The sequence below is a fragment of the Camelus dromedarius genome, chromosome 7, assembly GCF_036321535.1.
Source record: "Camelus dromedarius isolate mCamDro1 chromosome 7, mCamDro1.pat, whole genome shotgun sequence".
In the NCBI taxonomy this organism is placed as follows: domain Eukaryota; kingdom Metazoa; phylum Chordata; class Mammalia; order Artiodactyla; family Camelidae; genus Camelus; species Camelus dromedarius.
Window position 1 is genome coordinate 21,098,471 of NC_087442.1, and position 14,376 is coordinate 21,112,846.

At 47.3% G+C, this 14,376-nt stretch overlaps 1 protein-coding gene and 1 non-coding gene across 2 annotated transcripts; one reads left to right on the top strand and one right to left on the bottom strand.

The window, feature by feature from the left end:
* Positions 1 to 3,655: 3,655 nt before the first annotated feature.
* On the bottom strand, positions 3,656 to 3,727 carry TRNAP-AGG (transfer RNA proline (anticodon AGG)). The gene has a single exon. It is a non-coding gene; the product is annotated as a tRNA-Pro (tRNA).
* Positions 3,728 to 10,144: 6,417 nt separating this feature from the next.
* On the top strand, positions 10,145 to 13,293 carry OPN1SW (opsin 1, short wave sensitive). Its single transcript, XM_010975637.2, has 5 exons — positions 10,145 to 10,555; positions 10,876 to 11,044; positions 11,360 to 11,525; positions 11,944 to 12,183; positions 13,174 to 13,293. Exons 1-5 carry the CDS (start codon positions 10,201 to 10,203, stop codon positions 13,291 to 13,293), a joined length of 1,050 nt encoding a protein of 349 aa, XP_010973939.1. The 5' UTR covers positions 10,145 to 10,200.
* The last annotated feature ends 1,083 nt before the right edge of the window (positions 13,294 to 14,376 follow it).

The following is a 14,376-nucleotide window of genomic DNA, read 5'->3' on the forward strand; positions in this document are numbered from 1 at the left end:
CAGTGGGTCCTACCAAGAGTCGGCTGAGCACCGGGACCCCTCTGCGCCGTGTGTCAGGACCCCATCCCGCTCGGTGATGGGGGAGGAAAGGCACGAAGATGGACAAATCCTCCCAGCCTGTTTCCTCCAAATCTGCAGACGCTCACACTTCCTTTGCTCCCCACGGAGCAGGGCGGCGACCCCAATCTCGGCAGTCAGCGTGGACCAGCGGCTGCGGGCCCCAGCCTCAGAGCTGCCTGAGGGCTGGAGGAGGGAAGCCGAGGCCAGGATATGCGAACTGTGAGGCCCTGATCCGTTTGCTCTCCAGGCGCCCCCACCAAGCCAGAAGCAGAGACGCTCTTAGGAGTGGCTATTCCGTGGCCCAACGCAGTCCTTAGTATCCCTGTAGTATCCAAAGACCTCCTTTCTCCACCGCCTGCCTTCCCACCTGGCCCCGCGCCCGGTGGGCTGCGAGACACGACCCCCACTCACCCTGCCCCTGTAGCATGCTGATAGTGGACATTGCTGATTTTCACTCTCATGGAAGGGAGATGTAAAAGCCCAGAGAGCTTATTTCACTTAATCATTCATTCAAGGAACGTATACAGGGTGCCCAATCTTGACGAAGCTACTGTTCTCACATCTCTGCAGCCAGGAAAGAAATGGGTACACTTGGGAACCGGAGCGTCCCAGCACATCCAGAAAAGCACTGGGAGATTCCTAAGCCAGGGACACACACCAGTCCCTTCTCTTGCACATCCATGCACAAGACCATGAGCAAATACTGTCTGTGTCACTCATACAGGCTCCCAGATTCACAAGCTCTCCATATTCCTCAGGAGAGAAGCCCTTCTTTGCCTGGACATCCCCTGCTTATCCTTCAACACTCAGTTGGGAGTCATCTCTAGGAGCGGTTCCTGACGCCCCACTCTGACCCCATTAGATGGCCCTGCTGTTCTCTACCCTGTCCTCCTTCCCTCTAGGGCAGCGCCAGTCACTGTGGGTTGTCAAGGTCAGGTTTCTACTTTTCTGTCTGCCCAGTTTCTTGAAGAGTAGGAAGTTATCTTAGTCATTTTTATATCTCCAGCATTTGACAAATTGCCTGACACATAGAATAAATGAGTAAAGGTAAATCTCCCAACTATACAGTTAATGCTCTGCTCATCATTTTACATATGATTTTACATTTAAAGAGTTCAGTGTTACCTGTTAACAGTATTGTTGCCTATAAACCTGTCCCTCTCTACCTCTCTTCTTCCTCCCTCTCATACCCCTAGCCCAGTATGTGCTCTGAGCACTGGTGAGCACAGACCAAGATGTTTCATTTGCTCCCCAGGGGACAGGGCTCCACTCCATACCCTGTGGTTAAGGCGATCCAGCTGTGGGGAAAGGCTGAGCAAGCCCACCGAGACCACTTCCAGAGTGTCTGCTACAGACTTGAGGCCTGTCCAGACGTGGGGAGCAGGGCAATTGTCAGGGACGATGGAAAGGGGCCGGCACTGGGAGAGTGGAGGGCTTAGGGTTCCGGGAAATGACCAAGCCTAATGCTGGAAGCAGAGTGACTGTTCTGCCCCAACACCACTCCTTCTGGTTCTGGCTGAGCCAGCAGGGTCAGTTAGTAGTTGACCTTGACTGCTCACCTCTTGGCTAATGGAGGGAGGGATAGGGGAGGAAGTTGTCAACTGTAACATTCAAGGGTTCAATCTCTCCTCGGGGAGCTCTGATCCTGAGTATTAGGACTAATCTCTCCCTGGCTCCAGGGGTGCAGTTCAACATTCATCCTTGATTTGGGGAGCATTCAGGGAAGGCCTGAATCAGTCTATTCTCAGGACCCAAATTTGGGCAAACCCTGGCCAGACTAGTACTAGTTTAGGGGTGGGAGTGAAGACAGTAGGCAGGAGGAAAGGGCTTAGCAGGTATGGGGGGAAGTGGACTGGTCCAGGGACGCATCTCTGAAGGGCTAGGAGTGGCGGGGATGCTAGCCAGGTGATCAGCTTAGGGGCATGATCTAAATTAATCCTTGTAATCCCTGGACCCAGGACTCAGCCTCCCTCCTAATCTCATCCCAGCAGATCATCCTCTCTGAGGATTGATGCAGCCATTTATCCCCCTTTACCCTTATTTCTAAATGCCTAGATTCTTTCATTAAAAAGAAAAAAAGGGAAACTTTTAAATATGCAAAAAGTACAGTGCAGAGAATAACATAATGAATATCCATGTACTCACCACTGAAATCCAGTAACTGTTCATTTCTTGTCCCATTTAATTAAGAAATAACCCAAGATAGCCCTTCTATTTATGGTTTTACAGTTTTACTTAAATACATGTATCCACAAACAACAGAGAATCCTGATTGGCGTGTTTTAAAAAATATATCTAAATGGTGTTATATTGTACACATATTCCTGAAAGCGACAGAGAATGAGGGAAATGTAATATTCCAATAGATAATGATTGCGTATTTTCCAAAATGGAAGAAAAATACAGTCCTCGGGTTTAGAACTGAGCTTATAAACACACTGCAAAATATTGAAGAGAAAGAGAAAAATCTTAAAAGCAACCAACCAGAAAAAAAAAAAAAAAAGCTTGTTTGCCTACAAAGATAACAATTGGCAGCTAAACTCTTTTTAGCAAAAAAAGTTTATAGAAGGACTTGTATTTCTATCCCTTTTCTCTGCTTCCTTGGGCTGGTGTATATCATTTTTAGTCTTCTTTCTATGGACAAGGTAGAACTTTGATGTTCTGAGATTTATGCAGGATATTCAGTCCCAGCTCCTTGTCTCAGGTTGGCTGAGGCCACATATCCTATATCTGAAACCATTAAAACGCATCTCCAGTTCCCTGGGATATATCTGTGATTTGTGTCTGAAATGAACCATGGGCCACTGTGTTAGCCCTTTCCCCTTCTTCGTCTCTCCCTCCTCCTCTTCCTCCTCCTCCTTCTTGTTTTGTAGTCCTTAAATTCTGATATCTGGGGATTTCCCTTTTAAAACCAATTTTGCAGTTGTTCATATTTTAATTTTTAAATTCTGTTTTATGCAGTATTTCTCTGCGTTTTAGGGGACACTGGGTGAAGAGAGAACTACATTAGTTCAGTCTGTCATGTTGCCAGAATTTCCTCTCTAAATCCTTTTTATCTTTAGTAGTATTCCTAACAGTATATTATAGTTTGCAAAGGGTTTTTACATGTAATTTCTGATTTAATCCTCCCAACTCTGAGAAATGAGTATTATTGTCCCCATTTTACTAAGAGGAAAGCTGAGATTCAGAATTGTAACTTTAATCCTAGCTTTTGGACTTTGAAGCCAATGCATTTCATAGCTTGGGTTTTACATAGAAAGTTGGCCTTATCTTGACCTCTAGCTCAGGCCCATCTCCCAAATTGTCCTGATCACTTACTCTTGACCTGAGGCTCTCTGAGAGGCTTTCTGCCTAACACAAGGCAACACTTTGGCTCTGGATTCAGCTCCTGGAGCTATATCAATTCCCTCCTGCTCCGTTTGGCCTCAGTGGTATATACATGGCTAATGGGGAGACTGACTGGTAGCTTGTCCTCAGGGTCCCTTTATTCAGTCACCACTGGGCCATCTCTGCTTCTACTTTTAAAAGGGCAGGTAGTGTATACACGTGTGGCAGGGAAAGGGGGACAGAAAAAGAGAAAAAATTTTAAAAAGGAGGGCTCGTCCGGGATTTGAACCCGGGACCTCTCGCACCCTAAGCGAGAATCATACCCCTAGACCAACGAGCCACTGATAATTATACTTTGCCAGATGTGCCTTTCCTGCCACATCAGCAGCCGCAGCAGTTTGTGGTTCCTAGAAACGGCCTCTCTTCTTCCAGGCTGGCTCCCAGCCCAGGCCGGCTGCACTCCAGCCGGCCTCACCCCTCGGCTCTCTCTTGCTCCTCCCCGGCCCACCGCAGAGTCACACAGATGCCCCATGTTCCAGGCAAGGCCCTTTCTTCCCCACAGCCAACCAGTTCTCCCCCAGGGCTGAAAGGTGGGGTTTCTAGGGATGCTGCTGAGGAAGAAGGAGCCCAGCTCCAGTCACCTCCCCTTCCGGGAGCCCCAGGGGCTGGGGGCCTGTCTGGCAACTCCTGCACCATGAAGAAGCACACTGCTTTCTTACTTCATGATCAGACCACCAGAAAAAAAAAAAGTCCCCCAAACTCATCAGCTTCAGAGGTGAGGACTGAGAAGTCTGTCCCAGATCACCCTTGATTAGGTGATGTTTGCTAAATTACTGTTTCTTCATCTGTCAGTTGGGAAGTAACACCTGCCCGGGATGCCTTATAGGGCAATTTGAGGATCAGGAGAGAAATAGTATGTGAAAGCACTCTGCAAACTGTAAAGCGCTGTACAAAGAAAGGGGTTATTATGATGGCAACATGAGGACGGGGAGAAAATACACAATAAGAAAGCTGCCACTTAATGCTCACCGTGGGCTGAGTGGTGTGATCTGAGCTTTACAGATCCTGCTTAACCTCGCAACAGCCTTGTGAGATGGCTGTCACCTCACTGTAAGAAAAAGAAACTTGCCTAAATTCAGCTTATAAGAAGCCCATTTATCTGAATCCAAAGCCTGTTTGAAATGGAGTACACGCTGCTACTCAGACTTTCTAGAAAACCAGAGATGGGAATACATCCTGTAAATACGTGCTGTCCCTCCCCCACCTCATCCTGCCCAGGGAGGCTGCAGAGAAGAACCTGCCAATCGGCTCAGGGTGGCCTGGGTGGGGGCTCTTCAGGCTGGGGTTTCCCAAATAAGAGTGACAGAGGAGGTCACACCTCAGAAACTGGGGCCTTGTAGGAGCCCTCAGTAGGCTCCACCAAGCTCTCTCTTTAGTGCTGCCACCATACCACAGCCATCACACCCCCAGGACCCTTGCTTACTTCCGGGAGCGGGGGCCACCCTCTGTGAGGCCTGGAGCTCCGGGTGGGGGGCTGGGACAGGGACCTGTCTCATTGACCTTTGGATCTGGCCCTGTGTCTGGCACTTGGCAATCCTGCGGACAAATACAGACAATTCCCAAGCATTTCTGGGTGCTTGGCCTTGTGTAAGCACTTGACCAGATTAATCTCATTTCATCCTCACAGAACAACTGTTGCAGGCATCTCTTAGCACACATTTGTGGAATAAATGAACATGTGAATGAACGAAAGAAAGGAAGTCAGGAGTGTGCACAAAAAAACCCAGTGGCAACAGATATACAAGTGACTCCTCATCACTGGGCTGGAGATAAAAACCACGAGCCTGAAGAAACCCTTCCCACCCTCCATCCAAAATCAGGCTTCCTAATGAACCAACCTGTCTGCTGAATAGAGGGAAGAATGGCCTTCACTTTAGAGAACGGAGTGGCCAACATTCCTTTGTACCCAGGGGATAAAGTTTTATTATCTCCATCCAGGAGTGTCTGGACTAGATGACTCGCTCTGCTAACTAATCATGGCCAGAGAGAAAGGCAACAGCTCATCTATCCTAGAACCAAGAAGACTTTTTTTGGGTAGCTGTTCTCCGGCTTTAAACTGGCTTATAAATAAAAGCCACTCAACACGTCATTCCATTACCTCAGCACACATTCCCTAGTTGTTTCTCTTGCTGGGTGAGCCAGGGGTGAGGTTGCTCTAAGCAAGGGCTCCAGGAGAACCTTGCTGAGAATGTTTCAGGGCTGAGGCCAGGGTTGGGTCCCAGCCAGGGCTTCTCTCTGGGGGTGCTATTGGAATTTGAGGCAAGATCATTCTTCTTGGTGTGGCCTGCCTAGAGCAGTGTCCTGCCCCCTCAATACCAGTAACCCCTCTTTGCCTGCAGCCATAATACCACCCGCCCCCATCCCAACCCCACACACTTTCAAATGCCTCCAGGATGGCTGGTCAGGGGAGAGGAGCGCTACTCTGGTGGAAATCCATTGACACCTGCCATGCGTTGTTTTCCAGGCTAAAATTACTGTGGCCTTGAGCTAGGCAGTAGGATTTTAGGACCTCACTGACTCATTTGTCTGTGTGTTTCAAAGCCGCAGATGCAATTCTCTAGGGAGAGTCATGGCTCTGCCTCTGGGGGTTTCTTCCCCTTCCTCCCAGGCATGAGGATAGCATTTGTTCAGACAAATCCTTGGAGGATTCCTTATTTTCACAACAGCCTGTGGACCTTTCCCTTATCTCTCCACTTGTCTGGAGAGCCTTATGGCGAGGGGGCAGTATTTAACAGACAACGTTGTCACAACACATCATTTCAAGCTCATTGTCACCTCCTACACATCAAAAACACAGCGAAAAGCAAACACTGGTTGCCTCTAGAGAGGGGACCTGGGAGCCTGGGTGGGAAAGAAATGTATTTTTCACCAGACATTCTTTTGTCCTTTTTGAATTTTGAGCCCTGGGTACATATATAATCCACTGAAAACAGAAATGAAATTATAAAAAACTAAGCAGAGAGAAGCAACAACTAGAGGGGATCAGGAGAAATGCCTTTCAAGCCTCCAGAGAATTGAAATGTCCTCTGGGTCAGAGCAGCCGGGCAGAGTTGGTATTTGGCCCCCAGCCGAATGGTTCTGGTTTATGTCCAGTTCTGAACTGTGCTTTGTACAGAGCCCATATTGAGGGTAATGGCAGTAGACCCAGTCCTGTGAGACTGGTTGTCGTGCTACTCAGGAATGCTGTTGAGGACATTGTTTATTATATCACACCAATGTCTCCTTTGTGAACCCCCATGCTTGTCTGTCATAATCTGAAGAACAGTTGGTTTGTGTTTACTTTCTGGACACTGAATTATGTAAATGAATAGCTGCTAGAAAGCACGAATGTGTGGTCCATCGATAGTGAGCTCCCAGAGTGGTCATATTCCTTTCTTTCTTTCTTTTTTTGGGGTTCTGGGGATTTGAGTCCCATCTGGGGTGAAGTGGTTTAATTGCCAAATTTTTTCTTTTCTTTTTTAAATTGAAGTATAGTTGATTTACAATGTTGAGTTAGTTTCTGATGTACAGCATGGTAATTCAGTTACACAAATTTATATATTCTTTTTCATTATAGGTTATTATAATGTATTGAATATAGTTCCCTGTGCTATACATACAGTAGAACCCAGTTGTTTATCTATTTTATAAGTCTAAATCCAAATCAACGGTTCTCAACAGGACGGGAGGGGAGCAGGAGGCAATTTTGCCTCTTAGGGGACGTTTGTGTCTGGAGACATGTTTGGTCATTATGACTAGGGTGGTGGTAGTGCCGCTGGCATCTAGAGGCCAGGGATACTGTTAAACATCCCACATTGCACAAGACAGCCACCCACCAACAAAAGAATTATCTGATCCAATACGTCAATGGTGCTGAGGTTGAGAAACCCGGGTCTAAATGTACCTAACATGATCTTCTGTAAAGCCTTAATGTATTATCATGTTCCTAAATTAATAAAGTAAATTTAAATCTGAAAAAGGTACAGTATATATATTAAATGTACAGTTGTCCCTCAATATCCATGGTAACCTCTGTGGATACCAAAATCTTATAATGCTCAAGTCCCTTATATAAATTGTGTAGTATTTGCATATAATCTGCACACATCCTCCCGGATACTTTAAATCATCTCCAGATTACTTATAATACCCAACACAATGTAAATAGTTAGTACAATGAAAATGCTATGTAAATATTTGCCTGCATAGGGCAAATTTAAGTTTTGCTTTTTGGAACTTTCTGAAATTTTTTAAATTTTTGAATATTTTGGTTGAACCTGTGATGCGGAATCTGGATAGAGGGCTACTGTACCTCAAATGTCTCCAGTTTTGGGTTTTTTTTTTTTTAAATCATTGCCCTTCTCCTTTACCACCTGCCCCCTCCTCAAAATCTCCCCTCCTACTTCATGGCTTCAATGACTCTGAAAAGTTTTTTGTCTCCTACTTAGATACCAGTGAGACTCTATGCTTGCATAGGGTACTTTTTGGCCTAAGTCCCCCAGGGGCATCTGCCCTATTTTAGTTGTGTCTGGACTGCTCTTAGCTTGGGCCCATGGCCCCTCCTTCTGATGTGGGGTGGAATAGGGTGGAAAGAGACAAAGTGTCAGGACAGTACCAGCCGAGGCCAAAGATGCAGCCAGCTGTCCTGAGTAGTTAGTGGAAGTAAGAGGGCCTGGGTGTCTTCTACCCATATCGGTTGGGTTGGCAAGCCAAGCCCAGGGGCTGCCCTTGCAGGCTCCTGTCCAAACCATTTGCAGAGGTGGGCATCTCAGCAGAGTCGGGCATCTCAGCAGAGTCCTGCAGACAGCTGAGGCTGACTCACTCCACTCAGCCCAGGCCAACAAGTGGCCATGTGCCCTGCCCAGGGAGAGGCACTTAAACTACTGCCTTCAGGGGCAGCCTGTGGCCCTGGCCCTAAGGGCCTGCCCAGGGCAAGAGGTGTGCTGACTCAGGCAATCCAATGGAGAACAAGTGGCCTTGCAATTCCTGGACCCTTATCTGGATCTCACCAGGAACCTCTGCCAAGAATTTAGCCTGTGGGTGAGTGTCTGTGTGGAGTGTGTGTGTGCATGCACACATGCACACTCTTGTGCCTGGAAATGTCAGTGTGTCAGAAATGGCTGACACGTCTCCATCTAGTCTTTCTAGCTCAGGCAGGATTCAAGGGACATAGATTAAAATCCTAAAGTGTGGCCTTCAGGGAGTGTTAAATGGAAAGCCCAAAGCGTTTGCCCAGCTCCTCTAACTTGGAAGGAATCAGACATAAAGTCTTTCTCTGCTGCAGTGGGTAGCAGCCACAGTCTCTGCTCAGCTTTCAGATCTTCGGCTCTTGCCTTTTGCTGGGCTCCTTGGCGACTCCTCCATGCATAGCTCAGTAGTCAGCCTAGGATTTGCGGGGTGTTTATATGCAGATTTGAAGGTTTCCCCTTCTGTGGCCTCCTTCATTCCAGGAAACCTACCTTCAATTTTCAGCTGCTTTGGAGTCTCAGACTATCTTTTGACTCTACAAGCCAATAAAGGCTGGGATTTTGCTTGAGTTCGAGCTGTCCCTCACCATTTAGATGGGGAGTGTATTCAGGAAAAAAAATCATTTGAGTATAGATTGCAGGTGGTTCTGTTCATTCAAGGGTTGAGTCTCTCAGTTTCTGCCTTCTTTGGGAGTACTCTACAGTGCTTTCAAATAGTTGTTTTTCATATTTTTTCTAGAGTTTATAACTTTTACCTATAAGAGGATTCATCTGATAAAAACTACCTTGCCATTACCAAGCCATCCTTTCACTTTTAACTTATATATATTTAAAATGAGTCACTTTTATCTATATATCTGTAGTCTACTGAGGTGGGGAAGAAGATACACTCATAAGGGCTGAAGTGTAGTGTTGAGTGTAAGTGCAAGCAGAGCTTAGAGCAGAGCTGGGGTCTCTGGGGTGGGCTTCCTGGCAGAGGACTTTCCGAGTCAGGCTGAGAGCGGGGCCGGGCTTGGATGGGGAGACAGGAGAAAGACTGGCAGCTTGGGCACTGCTGAGCTAAGGACAGGGGCAGGTGTGAACATGGCATAAGAGAGACAGTGAGCCAACCAACCTCGACCTGGCTGGGGGAGGGCTGAGTAGGAAAAATACCCTCTCTGGGTAGACTCACCATGAAGAAACTGGCAGCCTGGGATGCCTTAGACCTCTAGGCATTGTCGAGTTGCCCCTGAACTGTTCCATGAAGGCTGTTACTAAGGCGCTCCAGGGCACTGTCCATTCCCTGCCCCTTCCCACAGCCTGAGGCTGGTTCCCAGGCTGGCTGTGAGCCCAAGATCCCTGGAGAGGGAAACTTAAGGGGTACTGTCCACAAAGGGGCAGGCGGGGTGCAGACACCTGTAGGGATGTAGTGGTGTTTGAGCCAAACAAAGAGGGGTGCCCTTGATAGTTCCACTCAGAGGAAAAAAGGGGTGGAAGGACCTTTATTAAATATGGGTCAGCACCTGCCCAGGCCCCATTGAGCCCACTCTTATTCATTCCAGCACCCAGCATTGCATGTCCAGATTCTTTGAGCCCAATCTTTTATCCTCTGAAGAACACACAATCGGCTTTGGGGCCACGAAAGGAGGTTTAGGTGAGGGTTTGGGGTCTCTAATCCCAAACTTCATTCTTAGGAGGCTTAGGATCAGTATTGATCTTTCAGGGAGCCTGAAAGTGGCTTTGGAGGAGAGTCCTTTAGCAGGGTGGGGGAGAAGTGGTGGTGGGAGGATGAGCTATAAGAGGAATCAGAGCGGGTGGGGGACATCCCATGAGCAAAATGTCAGAGGAGGAAGAGTTTTATCTGTTCAAGAACATCTCCTCGGTGAAACCGTGGGATGGGCCTCAGTACCACCTCGCCCCTATCTGGGCCTTCCGCCTCCAGGCAGCCTTCATGGGCTTTGTATTCCTTGTAGGGACGCCACTCAATGCCACGGTGCTGATAGCCACACTGCGCTACAGAAAGTTGCGGCAGCCACTCAACTATATTCTGGTCAACGTGTCCCTGGGGGGCTTCATCTATTGCATGTTCTCTGTCTTCTGCGTCTTTGTAGCCAGCTGTTATGGATACTTCGTCTTTGGGCGCCGTGTTTGTGCTATGGAGGCCTTCCTGGGCACTGCAGCAGGTACTGCGGGAGACGGGGGCTGGGGGGAAGCAAAGGACCCTGCTCCAGGATTGGAGCCAGGGACCAGGCTGTTGGGTTAAAGTGGGCCCCTCAAGAGGAGTCTGGGGGATAGAAGTTTGGTGTTCTTTTGAATACTGAGGTGCAAAGCAACCCAGACCAGAAGTCTGACCACCTGAGTCCCAAACTCTACTTGACTCATCATCAGTCCAACCCGCCTCCCAGCCCTCTGCCCCTGTGCTTTCTCCACCCCTGTATTCTGCTCTGTGTTCTGTCAGGATGAGTGGGGCTGTTTACTCCATTACCCTCACATTTCATCACAGGTCTGGTGACAGGCTGGTCACTGGCCTTCTTGGCCTTTGAGCGCTACATTATCATCTGTAAACCCTTCGGCAACTTTCGCTTCAGCTCCAAGCACGCAGTGATGGTGGTTGTGGCCACCTGGATCATTGGTGTTGGCGTCTCCATCCCACCGTTCTTTGGCTGGAGCCGGTGAGATTGCGGGGCAGTTGTGCTAACTTAGCTAGAAGCTCAGGTTGTGAGGGTGGGAAGAGAGTTGGGTCTAGTCTTTGACCTCTAATTTTTAAAGAACTGGTGGGACAGACAAGGGAAAGGGCTGTGGGAAACAAGGGCTAAAGTTTACTCTGCAGTTGGAATTGCTAAAAGCTTGCTAGTAAGGACAGAAAATACTCCCTGCCTGAAGTCACTCCAGGTTCTTAGTGGAGAACACAATCCAGGAACCTCCGCTCCCATTCCTCTAACTCTTGCAGTGAGCCTCGCAATGAGCAAGCACCTGGTCCCTTGCAGGTACCTGCCTGAGGGCCTGCAGTGTTCCTGTGGTCCCGACTGGTACACCGTGGGCACCAAATACTACAGCGAGTACTATACCTGGTTCCTCTTCATCTTCTGCTACATTGTGCCTCTCTCTCTCATCTGCTTCTCCTACTCTCAGCTGCTGGGGGCCCTCAGAGCTGTGAGTGGCTTTTGTGAGGGTCAGGGGAGAAGGGGTCAGAGGGCTCTAGGTGACAGGGAAGAGTGGGTGAGTGCTCTAGCACATCAAACAGCTGGAAATGTCCATGGCCAGGTAGAGGGGTATCAAAAAGCAGTGAAGGAAGTGGGGACAGGGAGATGATGAAATAGAATGAAGAATAAGGTGGAGTCATCCCTGCTCGGGTCTGTCAAGAGATGCATGGGTTGTTTTCCAATGTCACAGATCAGAGAGCTGCCTCCATCTTGCCTTCCTCAAGGAATGGGAGCCAGAGGGACTAGGCCAGAAGCTGGGACAGAGGAGAGACAATTAGAGCAGATAGCCCCTGGTAGAAAAGGGTCCAGGGATCTGGGAGATCAGGACCAGGGAGAAGAGGGCGCGATGTTTTCTGTGCTCTCCTCAGGTTGCAGCTCAACAGCAGGAGTCAGCGTCCACCCAGAAGGCTGAGCGGGAGGTGAGCCACATGGTGGTAATGATGGTGGGATCCTTTTGTCTCTGCTACACGCCATACGCTGCCCTGGCCATGTATATAGTCAACAACCGTAACCATGGGGTGGACTTACGGCTAGTCACCATTCCTGCCTTCTTCTCCAAGAGTGCTTGTGTCTACAATCCCATCATCTACTGCTTCATGAATAAGCAGGTAAAGCTCTCTGTTTACATTCCTCCGAGACCCTGGCCCATGAGAACTGGTTCTTCCAACAATGACTTTTAATTCAGATCATCTTGGACTCTACTCAGAGGCTTTCTAGTGGTGAACAGGGGAAACCATGGAAACCTTTAATTGGCTGGAAAGCACTTGGTAAGCACAGGGGTGAAGATGTGGTCATCAAGACAAGATCACAACCCAGGGAAGACAACTTGAGCCACAAAAATCAAGTTGCTCTAAAGGGCAGGAGGAGAAGTGAAAAGACTGTTTCATTGAAAAAACTGATAGACTGACAATTCCCCTAAATAAATAGTCCTTCCATTTCATGAGTTCTTAATCCTTTCCAACTTCTAGGCTGCAGGAACATTTATGTAAAGCACAGAAATCACAGCACATGCATAAATTTCTAAAACAGCTTATCATCTGAAGGTACCAGGTGGCCTCCTGTCCCAAATTCTGAATCTAATAACTCAAACTCAGATGAATCTAGGAGGGTTCCTGTCTTATAAGGCAAACACTCTGCTTTGAGAATTGTTACTTTGTTTTCTCAGCTCCAGAGATGGATTAAAAACGAACATGAAACCTCTTGGAGAGAAAGAGAATTGGCAGTCCTTTCCCAGTTGGGAGCATCTTCTAGTAATAGTGGAGTGGGTGGGCAGGGCCATTCTGGGGCCACTTCTGACAGTGCTCTTGTCACGCAGTCTGGTTCATGAGGTTTCCAAACAGTGAGGTCTCAGAGTTAGCCAGAATGTGTAGGGATTATTGTAGACCCAGGGGTAGCAAGTAGCCTTAGCCTGGTTTATAGCTAGCTGTCAGGATTGAGATGATATATTCAAAACTACCTGAGATGCTGGGTATAGGGCATTTGGAGGAGGCTTTGGTGACACAAAGAATGTGATCTTTCTTCCCCCATGCTTCCTGATGTTATGTCCTCTGTACTGGTCTGCCCAGGGGACTATCTCCAATTCTGCTCTTTTCCTTCAGTTCCGAGCTTGCATCATGGAGATGGTGTGTGGAAAGTCCATGACAGATGAGTCTGACATGTCCAGTTCCCAGAAAACGGAAGTGTCTACTGTCTCTTCCAGCCAAGTTGGCCCCAACTAAGGAGCCACACTGGCCTATTTGCAGCAACTAGGATTTTACATTTAAGGAAATTTCTATTTTCTCTGTCAAACCAAACTACTAACAACACAGAAAAAGGGAAGGGGAGTGATAGTCATCTGGGGCATCAATTTTCCATTTTCCTACTATTTCCTTCCTACTTACACAAAGCTACTGTTCCAGCTGGGTCTGCATCAGACCACCCCAAAGGCCACTTCAACAATCATCAGTTTCTACTCTTCAGTGGCAGTCTACAGCACTTGGAGAACAAATATCGAAATACAATGCAACTATGGCTAATTTTTCATTGTATGGACAGTTATTTTCCTTATTAACATTTTTTTCCTACTGAAGAATCTGTTCAGAGATGATACAAATTACAATAAACTTTTGAAAACACCTCAGAAATGGGAGACATTAAAAAAATAAAATAAGCCTTTTAGTAGGTCCCAATTATGTGTTTGAAAGAACTTTCTTATGCTCTGCCAGCAGTTGCTATAGCTTTGGCAGGGACAGCCATGGCCATAAACCCCCGAGCCAGCATGAATTATTCCAGGTGCTTCCTTTCCACCAACCTCCTATTTGACTAAACCTATACATCTGTCTTAAGCCGTGTATTTACTAAAGTTAATAGCTTAATTCCTGTTATGTACTCAAAATGAATTTGCACATCTTAATACCATTTATAAACTATACAAAAACGTGCAAAAAACTGTTTTACTTTATACTCCCCCAGCCACCCCATGAAGAGCCTTTCTGAAATAAAAATCAAGATAAATGTGTGTACATTCAGAAATGGCTTGTGTTTGGCATCAGACAATCATGTAATGAGCAGCTGGGCTCCTCTCCACTTATATGGCCTAAGGGAAGCAGAGAAGGGTTATAGCTGTAATGAGAAGGATGCTAGAAGATTTCAGGAATAGAAGAAAAGAGTAACCAATTTGGGAGAAAGTAGTAATTTCTCTGGGTTGGGGACGGGGTATGGTAAACCTGCGAGAGCTCTTTTTCTGTGACACTTTATAGCACCAATAATTCTAAGCAAGAGTACCATTTCTTAAGAAAATAAAGGACATACATACTCCACAA

Coding starts and splice junctions, on each gene's coding strand:
- OPN1SW (XM_010975637.2), top strand. CDS start 10,201: ATGAGCAAAATGTCAGAGGAGGAAGAGTTTTATCTGTTCAAGAACATC. Junction 11,045..11,359: donor CCGTTCTTTGGCTGGAGCCG/GTGAGATTGCGG, acceptor GGTCCCTTGCAG/GTACCTGCCTGAGGGCCTGC. Junction 11,526..11,943: donor TGCTGGGGGCCCTCAGAGCT/GTGAGTGGCTTT, acceptor TGCTCTCCTCAG/GTTGCAGCTCAACAGCAGGA.